This window comes from Gekko japonicus, unplaced genomic scaffold, assembly GCF_001447785.1.
Source record: "Gekko japonicus isolate JY-2015 unplaced genomic scaffold, Gekko_japonicus_V1.1 scaffold3304, whole genome shotgun sequence".
NCBI lineage: Eukaryota > Metazoa > Chordata > Lepidosauria > Squamata > Gekkonidae > Gekko > Gekko japonicus.
In genome coordinates, this window is record NW_015174937.1 from 5,651 (window position 1) to 18,013 (window position 12,363).

Consider the following 12,363-nt stretch of genomic DNA (forward strand, 5'->3'; position numbering starts at 1 on the left):
GGGACTTGAAGCCGCTCACACAAAAATACCAAGATACAGTTTCTCAAGTAATGCAATTAAAGAACAACCGCCAGCACCTCCTACAAAAGAAACAGATCCCTGGGTTGTTCCTTGTTTATGAGGCTGCCTAATACAGGCCACCGGCTGAGGGGCTTATCTATAAGAACATAAGAGATGCCAATGTTGGATCAGGCCAAAGGCCCATCCAGTCCAACACTCTGTATCACACAGTGGCCAGAAATACCAGGTGCCATCAGGAGGTCCACCAGTGGGGCCTGGACATTAGAAGCCCTCCCACTGTTGACCCCCCCAAGCACCAAGATGATAGAGCATCACTTGCCCCAGAGTCCCTATCTATACCTTGTGGCTAATAGCCACTGATGGACCTCTGCTCCATATGCTTAACTTTGGGCTCTTGTGCTTTGCCCTCCCGCCTTTGGCCTTTAAGTACCTGCAAGGAGAGGAGAACTGTTACGCATTGGGACTGGTACATTCCAGGGCTGTTTCTACCAGAGACTGGCTGAGCTTGGAGCTCTAGAACAATAGCCCACCAGGACTGTGGAGGTGGCCAGTGAGGAATGAATGGTTCTGACGATGGCCTGTCGTTGGTAGTTGTTTGGGTAAGTGGGTGGAGTTGCATGCTATTTAAACAGGGCAGTTGCCCTGGCTTTTCACTTTTTGTTCTTGCTGAGTCACTAATAAAGGAGAGCCGATCACCAGGCTTGGGGTCGGATCATCCGTGGAATCCAGTATTTAATAAGAACAAACTCAGCCTGCATGGAGCTCAGCTGCTGCTAGCTTGCAGGGTGATACGTGGGCTGGCTGCATTGCTTCTCCTCCCAGGAAACCCCCAGATGTTCTTTACAGAGCTTTCAACCCCTGGTGGCAGTCGTTTGGGAGAGCCCATTTTCGTTACACCTCTGGATTTTGTGCACCGCCTGGGACCAACTGGCTATCGACCAGCACAAACGGGGCTGCCATTTCTTGTCCGTCCGCAGGATCTTTTCCTTTGCAGCCTTGCCGGCTGTCCTCCTCTCTCTCCTCTTTCCTTTCCCAGATTCTCTTTGCACAGCAGAAACATATGATACAGCCCCAGGCGCAAGTAAACATTATGTGGTTTTTGGGGTTTTTGGAAGGGAAACGTTTGCATTTTAGTTTCCATTCTGACATTTCCAGCCAGCAAACCGCAAGTCCAAGCGAGCGGCAAAACGTGGAGTAAGGAAAGTCCAGTGGAGGGTGGCGGTGGGCGGTGGGGGGGGCTTTGGGGAGCTCCATCTTTTAGTTTGTCAGTTTGTTGTGTTTTGAAGACTGCTTGGTGCGTTCTGTTCTCTTGGGGGACAGCAAGAGGCCAGTGATGGAGGGAAAGGGTGGCGAAACATTATATATAGAAAACCTTTTAAGTGGTCTCCACATCTCCAAGCACATCCCAAGCTGGCACTGCGTCCTGGCTAAAGGGGCCACACCCACCAACATCTGGAGCTGCCAGAAAATGGTTTCAGTTGTGGGCGTGTGTGTGTGTGTGTTAGGGTTGCCAGGTCAGTCAGACAAGCTGGCGAGGGACTTACCAGGAGGCTCTGGGAGCGGGTGGGAAGAAGCACAACATGCTCACATCGCTTCCAGATGATGCAGGCACATTGGGGGTGTTCTGGTTTGTGGGTAAAACTCTATGGTAGAATTAGCTTCTAACCATAGAGTCTTGCCCAAAATCCAGAGTGTTGCCCCCCGATGACACCGACGTGCCTATGTCACTTCCAGGTGACGTAGGCACATTGCTGTTATTTCCGACTTCTTTCCTGCTCTTGGGGGTAATGGTGGGGGGTGGGGAGCGCCTGAAACTGGGGGATCCCCTGGTCACGGGGAGGGGGGGCTGGCAACCCTATGGTGTGTGTGAGTGTGTGTGTGTGAGAGAGAGATCTATGCCAGTGTTTTTCTACTGCTGGAAAAGTGGAAAGCACTGAGGGCACATATCAGCACATTATCAGCTTCTTTCCTGCTCTTGGGGGTAATAGGGGGTGGGGGTGGAGAGGGAGGGGTGGTGGGGGGGGGACCCCCTGCGCAGGGGGGGGGGGGCTGGCAACCCTATGGGGTGTGTGAGTGTGTGTGTGTGAGAGAGAGAGAGAGATCTATGCCAGTGTTTTTCTACTGCTGGGAAAGCAGAGAGCACTGAGGGCACATATCAGCATAGTGGCTGTCAAGCAGGCCTGTGCATAGTGTGAGCCTTGGGTTGCCAGACTCCAGATGGTAGCTGGGGACCTCCTGGGATTACAACTGATCTCCAGGTGACAGAGATTGGTTCACCTGGAGAAAATGGCCGCTTTGAAAGGTGCACTCTATGGCATTACGCCCCATTGGAGTCCCCCCCCCCCAAACCCCACTCTTCTCAGGCTCCATCCCCCGAAATCTCCAGGTATTTCCCAACCCGGACCTGGCATCCCTGTGTGAGGCCACTGCGCCACATGTGGTCCATTTGCCCGACACTGTGGTCTGCCATGGGCTTGATCACTCTTTGGGGGCGGAGCCTTATTGAGCTGCTGACGACCTGCACTTAGCTTAGCTGGTCAAAAGTTGTTTAGGCCTTGGGGTGTGTTTTTTAAATCAGGGGTTATGGTCGGAGCTGATAACCACCAGCACATAGGCTGACTCATGGCCCACTAGTCCATTTGGTTCAGCGAGCAGAACCCAATGAACTGAGGTGAGCCGCAGAGGTGTTGGCAGTGCTCCCGAGACTGGCAGCCTGGGAGAAGATACTGGCTGTGGCTTATGCCCATGATGGCTTCCCAGACCTACACAGCCCCCAGCTGTGTTTGGGGCGAGTCTCAGAGGAGCTGGCAGCACAGCTGGGATTCTTTCTGCTCCCATTGAGTCCAGCAAACTACAACCCTTATGTCTCCCCCATGTTGACTGTTTGCTCACATACCAAAAATCTTCACAGGTCGATGTTGTCTATTGAGGGGGTATGTGTCCCATAAAGGTTTTCTATGCAGTTTAACTCATGCAGTTTGGTGTAGTGGTTAAGTGTGCGGACTCTGATCTGGGAGAACCGGGTTTGATTCCCCGTGCCTCCGCTTGTAACTGCTAGATGACCTTGGGCAAGCCATAGTTCTGTCAGAGCTGTCCTTGAAAGGGCAGTTCTCTCAGAGCTCTCTCAGCCCCACCTACCTCACAGAGTGTCTGTTGTGGGGAAGGGAAGGGAAAGGGATTGTAAGCCACTCTGGACTCCGAGTGAAGGGCGGGGTATAAATCCAATCTCTTTGTTAAGTCGTGCGCTTAACAAAGAGTCGGAGAGTGATTTCAGCAAGAATGCGGTTTATTCTTCAGCTCAGTTACTTCTCCGTTACGGTACAACAATCGCCAGCCAGAACCCATCGAGATAAATACACTGGCTTGTCGATATTTAAACACTCCCGGCTAATATAGCCACACCCCCTGTACAGATAACAACCTATGAGGTTGAAGATATAATACCCAATCACAAGCGGTCCCGCTTTGCGTAGTGATTGGTAGACACTCTCTGGGCTAGGACTCCTATTGGTTACATTAGGATCCTAGCCCAGGCTGAAGCTTAACATGGTATCTTAATGGGACAGTTCACATAGCAGTTATATATACAAGTCAATACATAACACTCTTCTTCCCTGTCAGTGGTATGCTAGTTCAGATATCCATGTCTTGGGATCCCCAGTCTTTCTGAGCCTGCAGGCACCTTTGGAATTCTGACTCAGCTTGGTGGGCGGAGCCACAAAATGGCTGCCAGAGGAGGCTCAGGCAGTCGCAAAAATGGCTGCTGCAGTTTACCTTCAGTCCCACAGTAAAGATCCTTGTGCAGTAGTGGCAGCTGTCAACAAATCAATGTTTTGTTTTGTTTTGTTTTTTAAATTTTTTTGCAGAAATCTCCAATGGCCAACCGGAAGCTTAACTGGCCATACTTACTTTCTAAAAACATATGGCAGGCACCAGGAAAGGTGTTGCTGGCCCTCCAGAGGAACTGATTAGCCACTGTGTGAGACAGGATGCTGGACTGGATGGACCCCTGGTCAGATCCAGCAGGGCTCTTCTTACGTTCTTAAAGGTGTCAGCGGTTACCGTGGCACTCACGGGCACTGCGTTAGGGACCCCTGCCCTATCTCCTAATCACAGACTTGGAGAACCAAAGAACAGCGATGCCCAGGGCTTTTTTTTGTAGAAAAAGCCCAGCAGGAACACATTAGCATAATAAGCCACACCCAACAGCAGAAACTCATTAGCATATTAGGCCACACCCCTGACAGCACAGCTCATTAGGCCACGTCCTCATGCCTTCCCTTGGCTTGCCGGGCACCCTGCAGCTGCGGGGAGTCTGGACAAACTGATCCTTCCAGGCCCCCCCCCGGCCTGGCCGCCTCAGAGTTGCCGGGGGGTCACTCTCCAGGCCTTCCCTTTGTAGCCACGCATGCAGAGGTTTTAGCGGTAGTGGGCGTGGCCAACTCTGAAGCCAGCCGGAACTCCGTTCCTGTGCGTTCCTGCCCAAAAATAGCCCTGGCGATGCCTAGGATGTGGAAAGGAAATGGAGATGTTCTCTGACTTTTATTTTGTGGCGGCTGATGGTGGCGGGCAATGAGAATGACACCATTTATCAGGCTGACGTGACCCCTGTGTCGTGCTTTGTATGAAGGAAAGCCGGACGTGAGTTTTTAAAAAATAAATAAGCTGGGACCACCAAAGCAGGCCGGCAGCTGTTCGCAAAGACATGGTGCTCTGTTGGCAAACCCAAACTGGAAGTGTTCACAAGGATCCGGATGCATCCCCTGACCTGTTCTGGCATAATGTCCGTATGAATGTGCCTTGCTGGGTCTTGCTTTCTCATTTCTCTCCTTCCGCCAGGCTTTACAGTCACTGTGCCGGCTGAATCCTTTGCCCGACGTCAGCCCTTCCAATCCAGAGCCACCTTTGGGCTGGAGTCCTCGGATACTCTGATTTTATTTAACTGAAGGCTGTCTCAGGGAAATAGTATTTTTATGCACCGGACAGGGAGAGCTGCCTCGTTACAGCTGTCCTTTCAGAGCGAGAGCCTTTCCAGGGAAATGAAAACGCCACTGCTGCTATCACTGTGGCACTGCTTCCCTCAGCATTCGTGCGCCAGTATGCGCAGCTGCTCTGACTTATCCCTGGGGTAAAAAAGAATGCCCCCATGTGCCAGGGCTCTCTGATCCAGCTGCTGCGAGTAGATCTGTTGCCGGCCTTTCGCAAGCTGGCAAGTTGCTAATTGTGCCTTGGCGTTACAGTCTCTGCTGTGCGGCGCGTCATCTTCTGTGGCTTTCGTTTACGGGGATGTGAGCGAGGCTCTGAAATCAGCAGATACTTTCATTTCCCCCCCTCCCCCCCTTCTCCCCCTTCTCCCCCATCTGTTTAAATCAAAACCAGCTTTTTGGATTAGTCATAATTTATTTAAGAAAAGAGGAGGGGGGGAGAGAAAAAGTAATTTTCCACTCTAATCCAGCCTGACAAAAGCACTCATGCTGTGCGGGAAAGAGCAATTCAGACCAGCTTGGCTGGAATAGCCATGAGTCGGAGTGAATGATTTGGGGGTGGGGGGCGGTGGCAGTGACAGACGCATCTGAAGAGGGTAGAGGAGGCGTCCTTATACAATCACCCCCTGCTTTCCCTCTCTCCCTCTCTCCCTCCCCCATTAGTTTATCTCTCCTCTTAGTTTCAACCCATTTCCTTGTTTCTGATGAGCGGAAAGAAAGGGCATTATTAATCAACAAGAGCTTCAGGTGATTAATCAGCAAGGGCCAATTTTAGTGGTTTGGGGGGGGGAAGCAGGCTCACATCCTGAGACCGTTTGGATTGTTGGTTGGATGCTTTTGCAGCAGGGAACGGAAAGGGGAGAGGATTAAAATATGGCCTCTACTGTAGATGATAAGGAGCTGCGGTGGCTCAAGTGGTTAAGATGCTGAACTGCAGGCTGTGGAAGGTCGGTAGTACAGCAGTTCGAGACCCGAGTGTGCCGCATGACAGAGTGAGCTCCCGTCTCTAGTTCCAGCTCCTGCCAACCTAGCAGTTCGGAAGCAAGAAATTGCAAGTAGATAAATAGGTACCACTTCAGTGGGAAGGGAACAGCGTTCCGCGCGCCTTGGTGTTTAGTCATGCCGGCCACATGACCACAGAAATGTCTTCGGGCAGCGCTGGCTCTTCGGCTTTGAAACGGAGATGAGCACCGCAACCCTAGAGTCGGATTCGACTGGCTTTCGAGCAAGGGAACCTTTACCTTTACCTTTTACTGTAGATGATAAAGGGTAGCCTTTGTTTATTGTCAACCCTGTAAGGGTGGAAAGTTGGGTTGACAACTCCAGGTTGGGAAATTCTTGGAGGCTTGGGGGGGGGGTGCCTGGTGAGGGCAGAGTTTGGGAAAGGGAGGGTGCTCAGAGTGGATGTAATGCCACAAAGTCTACCCGCTGAAGGAGCCATTTTCTCCTGGGGAACTGTTCTCTGTAGTCTGCACTAGGGACGGGCACGAACCGAACCACGAAGCAAAATTCGTCGTGAATTTTGCCGTGTTTGTGGTTCACAAACTGAAGTTTGTGATGGGCCTAATGTCACAAACTTCCATGAAATTTTAAAGCAGTTCATGGTAGTTCGTGGATTGAGTAGAAAGCAGGAGTTTAAAGGGACTTTGAGTCCCTTTAAAAGGCTGCTTTCTGTTCCCTGTAAAAGCCCCAGAAACAGCGAAGTTCCCCACTACTCAGCTTGTTTCAGGCAGCTTTGTGCAAGCCCTTTAAATAAGACAGCCTAAAACAGCTGAGCAGCAGGGAGCAGTTGTTTTTTGGCCTTTCTGCAAACCTTGTTTAAAGGGACTGTGGTCCCTTTCCATAGGGTTTGGAGGCACATTATGAGGAGTTCCTAAAATATTCTGTGAAGTTCCCCCTTTGTGGTAACACCATCATCCTGTAATACCTTAAAAAATACCTGTATCAAGGGTGTCATCACCATTTTGAGGGTGGGCCTTTTGGCACTTGTTGACTGTATGACCCCATTCCTCTTTCCTCTTCTCCCTTCCCAATGCAGACATCTTACCCAGGTGTAATCTTACAGGATCTCTATCTCTTATTTTCACCCCAATTTCCTCCAACATGCTCCAAATGGCAGACGTTTTATTCATGCATTATTTATTTATTGAAATATTTATGTCCTGCCTTTACCCAATGCAGCTTCCAAATCCAAATTTTCAAAATATGGTGTATAATAAATCCAAAACAACCGCCCTGAATGCCTCTACCGATGAAAAGCCCTGGCAAATATAATGGCCTCACAAAACTTCCTAAATACATTTAGAAATGGCAGCCACTCATCTCAGCCTGGGAGCTGTTATAGAAGAAGTGCAGAATTTGGTGAATGCCAGATAGACTGTAGTTCTCTCTTCCCCATTTTATCCTCATAACAACAGTTTGTTCTTACATTTACAGGGCTCTTTTTGTAGAAAAAACCCAGCAGGAACTCATTAGCATAATAGGCCACACCCAACAGCATAAACTCATTAGCATATTAGGCCACACCCCTGACAGCACAGCTCATTAGCACATTAGGCTGCACCCCCATGTTACCAGAAGTGTGGTCATCCAGCCACACCCACCTTTTGCTTCTTATTCTGTTTACCTTGTTTGTTGTCAAAACCCAGGGCCTTTTTTTGTAGCAGGAACTCCTTTGCATGTTAGGCCACACACCCTTAATGTAGCCAATCCTAATGAGTTTCTGCTGTTGGGTGTGGCCTATTATGCTAATTAGCTCCTGCTGGGCGTGGCCAACTCGGGAGCCAGACGGAACTCCGTTCCTGTGCGTTCCTGCCCCAAAATAGCCCTGCATTTGGACTGCAACAACCCTGTGATGTAGGTTAGGCTGAGAGTGTGGGGCTGGCCCAAGGGCACTCACTGAGCTTTATGGCAGAGTGGGGACGTCACATATACAGATGTCACATATACAGAAAGGCCTGGGATGAGGCAACAAGTAAGTGCAAAACCTGTCGGCTCTTTTTGTGTCTAAGTTTGTTTTTGCTTTCCCCCCCCCTTTTTTGGTGAGTCTTGAAAGATGCTTTGAGGTCTCGATATTAAAGGCTGTCCAGAAAAGCTCTTCCCATAATACTTTCTCAGGTTTTCTTTAGATGGGCTGTAAATGGTTCAAGGCACGGGTCTCCTATCACTCCCCTGGAGAAGAATGCCTGTCAGTCTAATGGTTCTTGAAATCTCCCTCCTCGCTCAATTGAGTCCTGCAAATCCCCTTTACCAGAATGGGTTTTTAAAAAACTTTCACAGTGTTTACTTCTGTGAAGAAAGGCTTCTCTGAATTTGACTGGCTGTACTTTATTTCTGTTTGACATCTTAGAATGTTTCCTCGCAAATCAGCACATTCAGTGGTCCTGAATTGGTAGTCATTCCGGCTTCCCGGGGCTTTCTACTCTTGAAAAACAGCAGACAAGCAGGGTGGAAGCCTTCTGAAATAGTACCTTGATGAGGGTGGTGGTAATAAGGATTTCTCATGGAGAATTCTCAGCGCGTCAGGAGACTCCGCAGCTGCATTCACACATAGCTGCATACTGAGCTGTTGGTGCCCTACGACAATCAGTTCTCAAGTGTATTTTCCTTTGTGGAGAAAGCAGTCCAGTCAAACGATTACTTATAGCACAACGACAGCTCAGTATCCAGCCCTGTGTGGATGCAGCTTAAGTCCCAGGGATCTTTGGCAGGAAGCTAGGACAAGAATCATTATAAGGAGAGCCAGTCTGGTGTAGTGGTTAAGTGCACGGACTCTAATCTGGGAGAACCGGGTTTGATTCCCCACTCTTCCACTTGCACCTGCTGATGTGACCTTGGGTCAGCCACAAGCTCTGGCACAGCTGTCCTTGAAAAAGAGCAGTTTGTGTCAGAGCTCTCTCAGCCCCACCCACCTCACAGAGTGTCTGTTGTGGGGAGGGGAAGGGAAAGGAGTTTGTAAGTCGCTCTGAGACTCCAAGTGAAGGGCAGGTTATAAATCCAATCTCTTCTTCTTCTTCTTCTTCTATAAAACCAGTGCACATTTGATTTCTGGATGAGACCTAATTCTGTTCAGTTTTTTAAGTCAATGGGGTGATAGAAGCTAGGGTTGCCAGGTGAGGCTGACAAGCCTGTGGGGACTTCCCAGGAGGCTCCGGGAGAGGGGAGGAAAGAAGTGCAATTAAACCCTGAAGCAAGTTCCAGGTGAGCTGGCCGTCACCTTTAAAATGAGCGTGTTCCTTTTAAATGCCTTCCCTCCATTGGAAACAATGGAGGATGGGGGGCACACAGAATTGGACCCCCTGGTCCAGTCTTTTTGAAACTTGAAGGGGTTTTTCTGAGGAGAGGCACCAGCAGCTATGCTGAAAATTTGGTGCCTTTACCTCAAAAAACAGACTCCCTGAGCCCCCGATACCTACAGATCGATTCACCATTATACCCTATGGGGGCCAGTCTCCATAGGGTATAATGGAATGCCCAGCGACCATCCCCCCCCACTTTCTGATAGCCCTGAAGTGGGGGGAGGGGCTCTATACCAGGGGATCCCCCGCCCCCAACTGGGGATTGGCAACCCTAAATCCTTTCATGAGTAACAAAATGTAACGGCATACTCATAAAGCTATAGAATACTTCCTGCCTCCTGTGTCTTACAGGCACATGTTTCTGGGAGCTAGGATCAGTTGTGGCTCAATGCCAATGCATTTGCCTCATTTCCATAGTACTTATTTAGGTGTGTAAATTTCCATTTACACACCTGAATATACATTGAACACAACCCCCCTCCAAAGGGTACAGAGAAACAGGTTAGTCATCCCCAAGGTTAAAAGAGGACATGTGCAATCCTGAGCAAAGTTACTCTCTTCTAAATCTACTGTTACCAATGGTGTAAATCTGTATAGGACTGCAGTGAAGGACTCCAGATAGAGTTGAGAGGAGCGGGTTGCCAGTGGAGGCTGTTAACTCTTATTGAAGATCTGCCCTTCCAGACTGCTTCTAGCTTGGAGAAAGGAAAAAAAAACAGGCACCCGTTTCATTCCTGTCTTTCCTCCTTGATGTGATTTAATAAAGCAGCACAGGTGGTGAGGGTGGAGGTGCTTTCATTTGGAGGAACATTAACTTGGGAGCAAGCAGGGCTATTTTTGGGCAGGAACGCATAGGAACGGAGTTCCGGCTGGCTTCCAAGTTGGCCGCGCCCAGCAGGAACTCATTAGCATAATAGGCCACACCCAAGAGCAGAAACACATTAGGATTGGCTACATTAGAAGTGTGTGGCAAAGGAGTTCCTGCTACAAAAAAGCCCTGGGTAAACAGAATAAGAAGCAAAATGTGGGTGTGGCTGGATGAGCCCACTTCTGGTAACATGAGGGTGTGGCCTAATATGCCAATGAGCTGTGCTGTAATGGGTGTGGCCTAATATGCGAATGAGTTTCTGCTGTTGGGTGTGGCCTATTATGATAACGGGTTCCTGCTGGGCTTTATCTACAAAAAGAGCCCTGGGAGCAAGGGAGACTTAACTTCCTCCTCTCCAGCCCCATAGACCTGATTCCATACTGGAAACCCCCCACAACTGCTTTGGGGGGCTAGAAACACAACGGGGGTTCCAATTGCATAACTCAACATCACATGACTCTGACATAATTCTGATTAGAGAAGCGCTTCCATAGGCTGAGCAACCAGGAAATAGCCCCCCCCCCCACTGCAGGGGGGGGGGCATTTGCTGCAGGGGTGGGGACATTTGAGTGTTTTTGTGGCTCCTGTTCTATGGTTCATCATAATCATGCACATCCGAATGAGATTTCTTCCTTCTCCGGGTAGATGCTGAAGGTCCTAAGTGTGTGTGTGGGCAATATGTGCATCTCCCCTTATGAAAAGAGCCAATTACAATCTCCCAGGATGTATCTCCCCTCTGTCCCCTTCTCCCTCCAAACTTCAGCAAGGTTATGTTGGGTCTTGCCTGCCGGGCTGTGCTAGCTCCTCAATGAAGCGCCAGCCGGCAGCATGTCTCTTCTAGAAATCCATTGTCTGGCCTTCAGGTGAAAGGCTGGTGGGTCACATTCAGTGGACCTTTAGCAAACAGAGCCCACCACCAGTCAGACTGCAAAGGATCAAACAGGTGGACTTTGCACCGGTTTTCAAAGCTTGCACCTGATGAGTCAGTGCTCTGGCCGGCAAGAGCTCCTCTGGACAAGGCGATAACAAGGAAAACCGGCGCGCCGTGGGAATAGGTCTTTCCCTTTGTCCTTTCGCGGGAAAGTAAACTGAGCAAATGATTAACAAGATCAACACAGATAGGAGAGCTGAGTTCATTTCAGTGGGGCACGTGCAAGAGAACCTCTGAATTGTGCCTCGTTCAGTTGGGAGGGAAGGGATAAGAAGGAGGGGAAGATATAGGCATTAGAACCAACGGAGTAAAGGTTGGAATCGAATTGAGTATTACACCAAATAATAACACCGTGTGTTTCCAGCAGGATGATTTACTAGCAGGTAGTGTGGATTTTTAAAAGAAGAAATTGTGACACGTTAGCACGCTGCAGCTCTCCAGTGGCTGTGTCTGGAGCTTTTGTAGTGCTTTGGAGTGTTACTTGGAGACCCCAGTTGGGAGAATATTTCAGGGTGAAGTGCCGAGGACCATTTGGGTGGCAATTGACACAATGTATTTTTCCCTTCAGTTATTTGTTTTTTGTCTCCCTCCAGTGCCTCCTTTCATGTGGATTTCCCTGTGCTCGGCACATGAAGATTCTACATCCTTCTTGTCCAACAGGACGCCAGCTGAGGTCACTGTGACGTACAGAAGATGGTGGGACTTCTCGAGAAGCGACTTGGACCCTAGCAGCACCGTAAGGATGAAGAGAAGAGCCATGGGAATCGTTTGGCTGTGGGTGGCCTGCCTTCTCGGCCTGGCAGCTTCTCTAGAAGGTAGGGGCAGTTTTGATTCGATGCATCTGGGTCGTGCTGTGTCGGGTGAAGAGGTGTCCATCTTCTCTATAGCTCAATTCATGGCTAATGGACACTGCTGCTCAGTTGATTTATCTACCAGTGCATGGAGGTGACCCTGATCTGATTGGCCCTGATAGCGTGATCTCGTTAGAGCCAGGAAGCTAAGCAGGGTCGGCCCTGGTTAGTGTTTGGATGGGAGACCACCAAGGAAGCCCAGGGTTGCTACGCAGAGACAGGCAATGGCAGAACCACCTCTGAATGTCTCTTGCCTTGGAAATCCTACAGGGTCACTATAAGTTGCCTGCGACTTTACACACACACACACGCATGCACACACACACACACACACTTTCTGAGGTGGCTCAGAGGATTTTGATGGTTAGATGATGATTCTTGATGGGCCATGAATGATGAGTAGCCAGTA

At 49.6% G+C, this 12,363-nt stretch overlaps 1 protein-coding gene across 1 annotated transcript in view; it reads left to right on the forward strand.

The window, feature by feature from the left end:
* Positions 1-11,857: 11,857 nt before the first annotated feature.
* LOC107122073 (ephrin type-B receptor 5-like) overlaps positions 11,858-12,363 on the forward strand; it is a gene marked incomplete at its 3' end in the record, with an annotated part of 150,343 nt that continues 149,837 nt past the window's right edge. The window contains exon 1 of the mRNA XM_015425100.1: positions 11,858-11,918. Coding sequence (XP_015280586.1) covers positions 11,861-11,918 — 58 coding nt within the window. The remainder of the gene's footprint in view (positions 11,919-12,363) is intronic.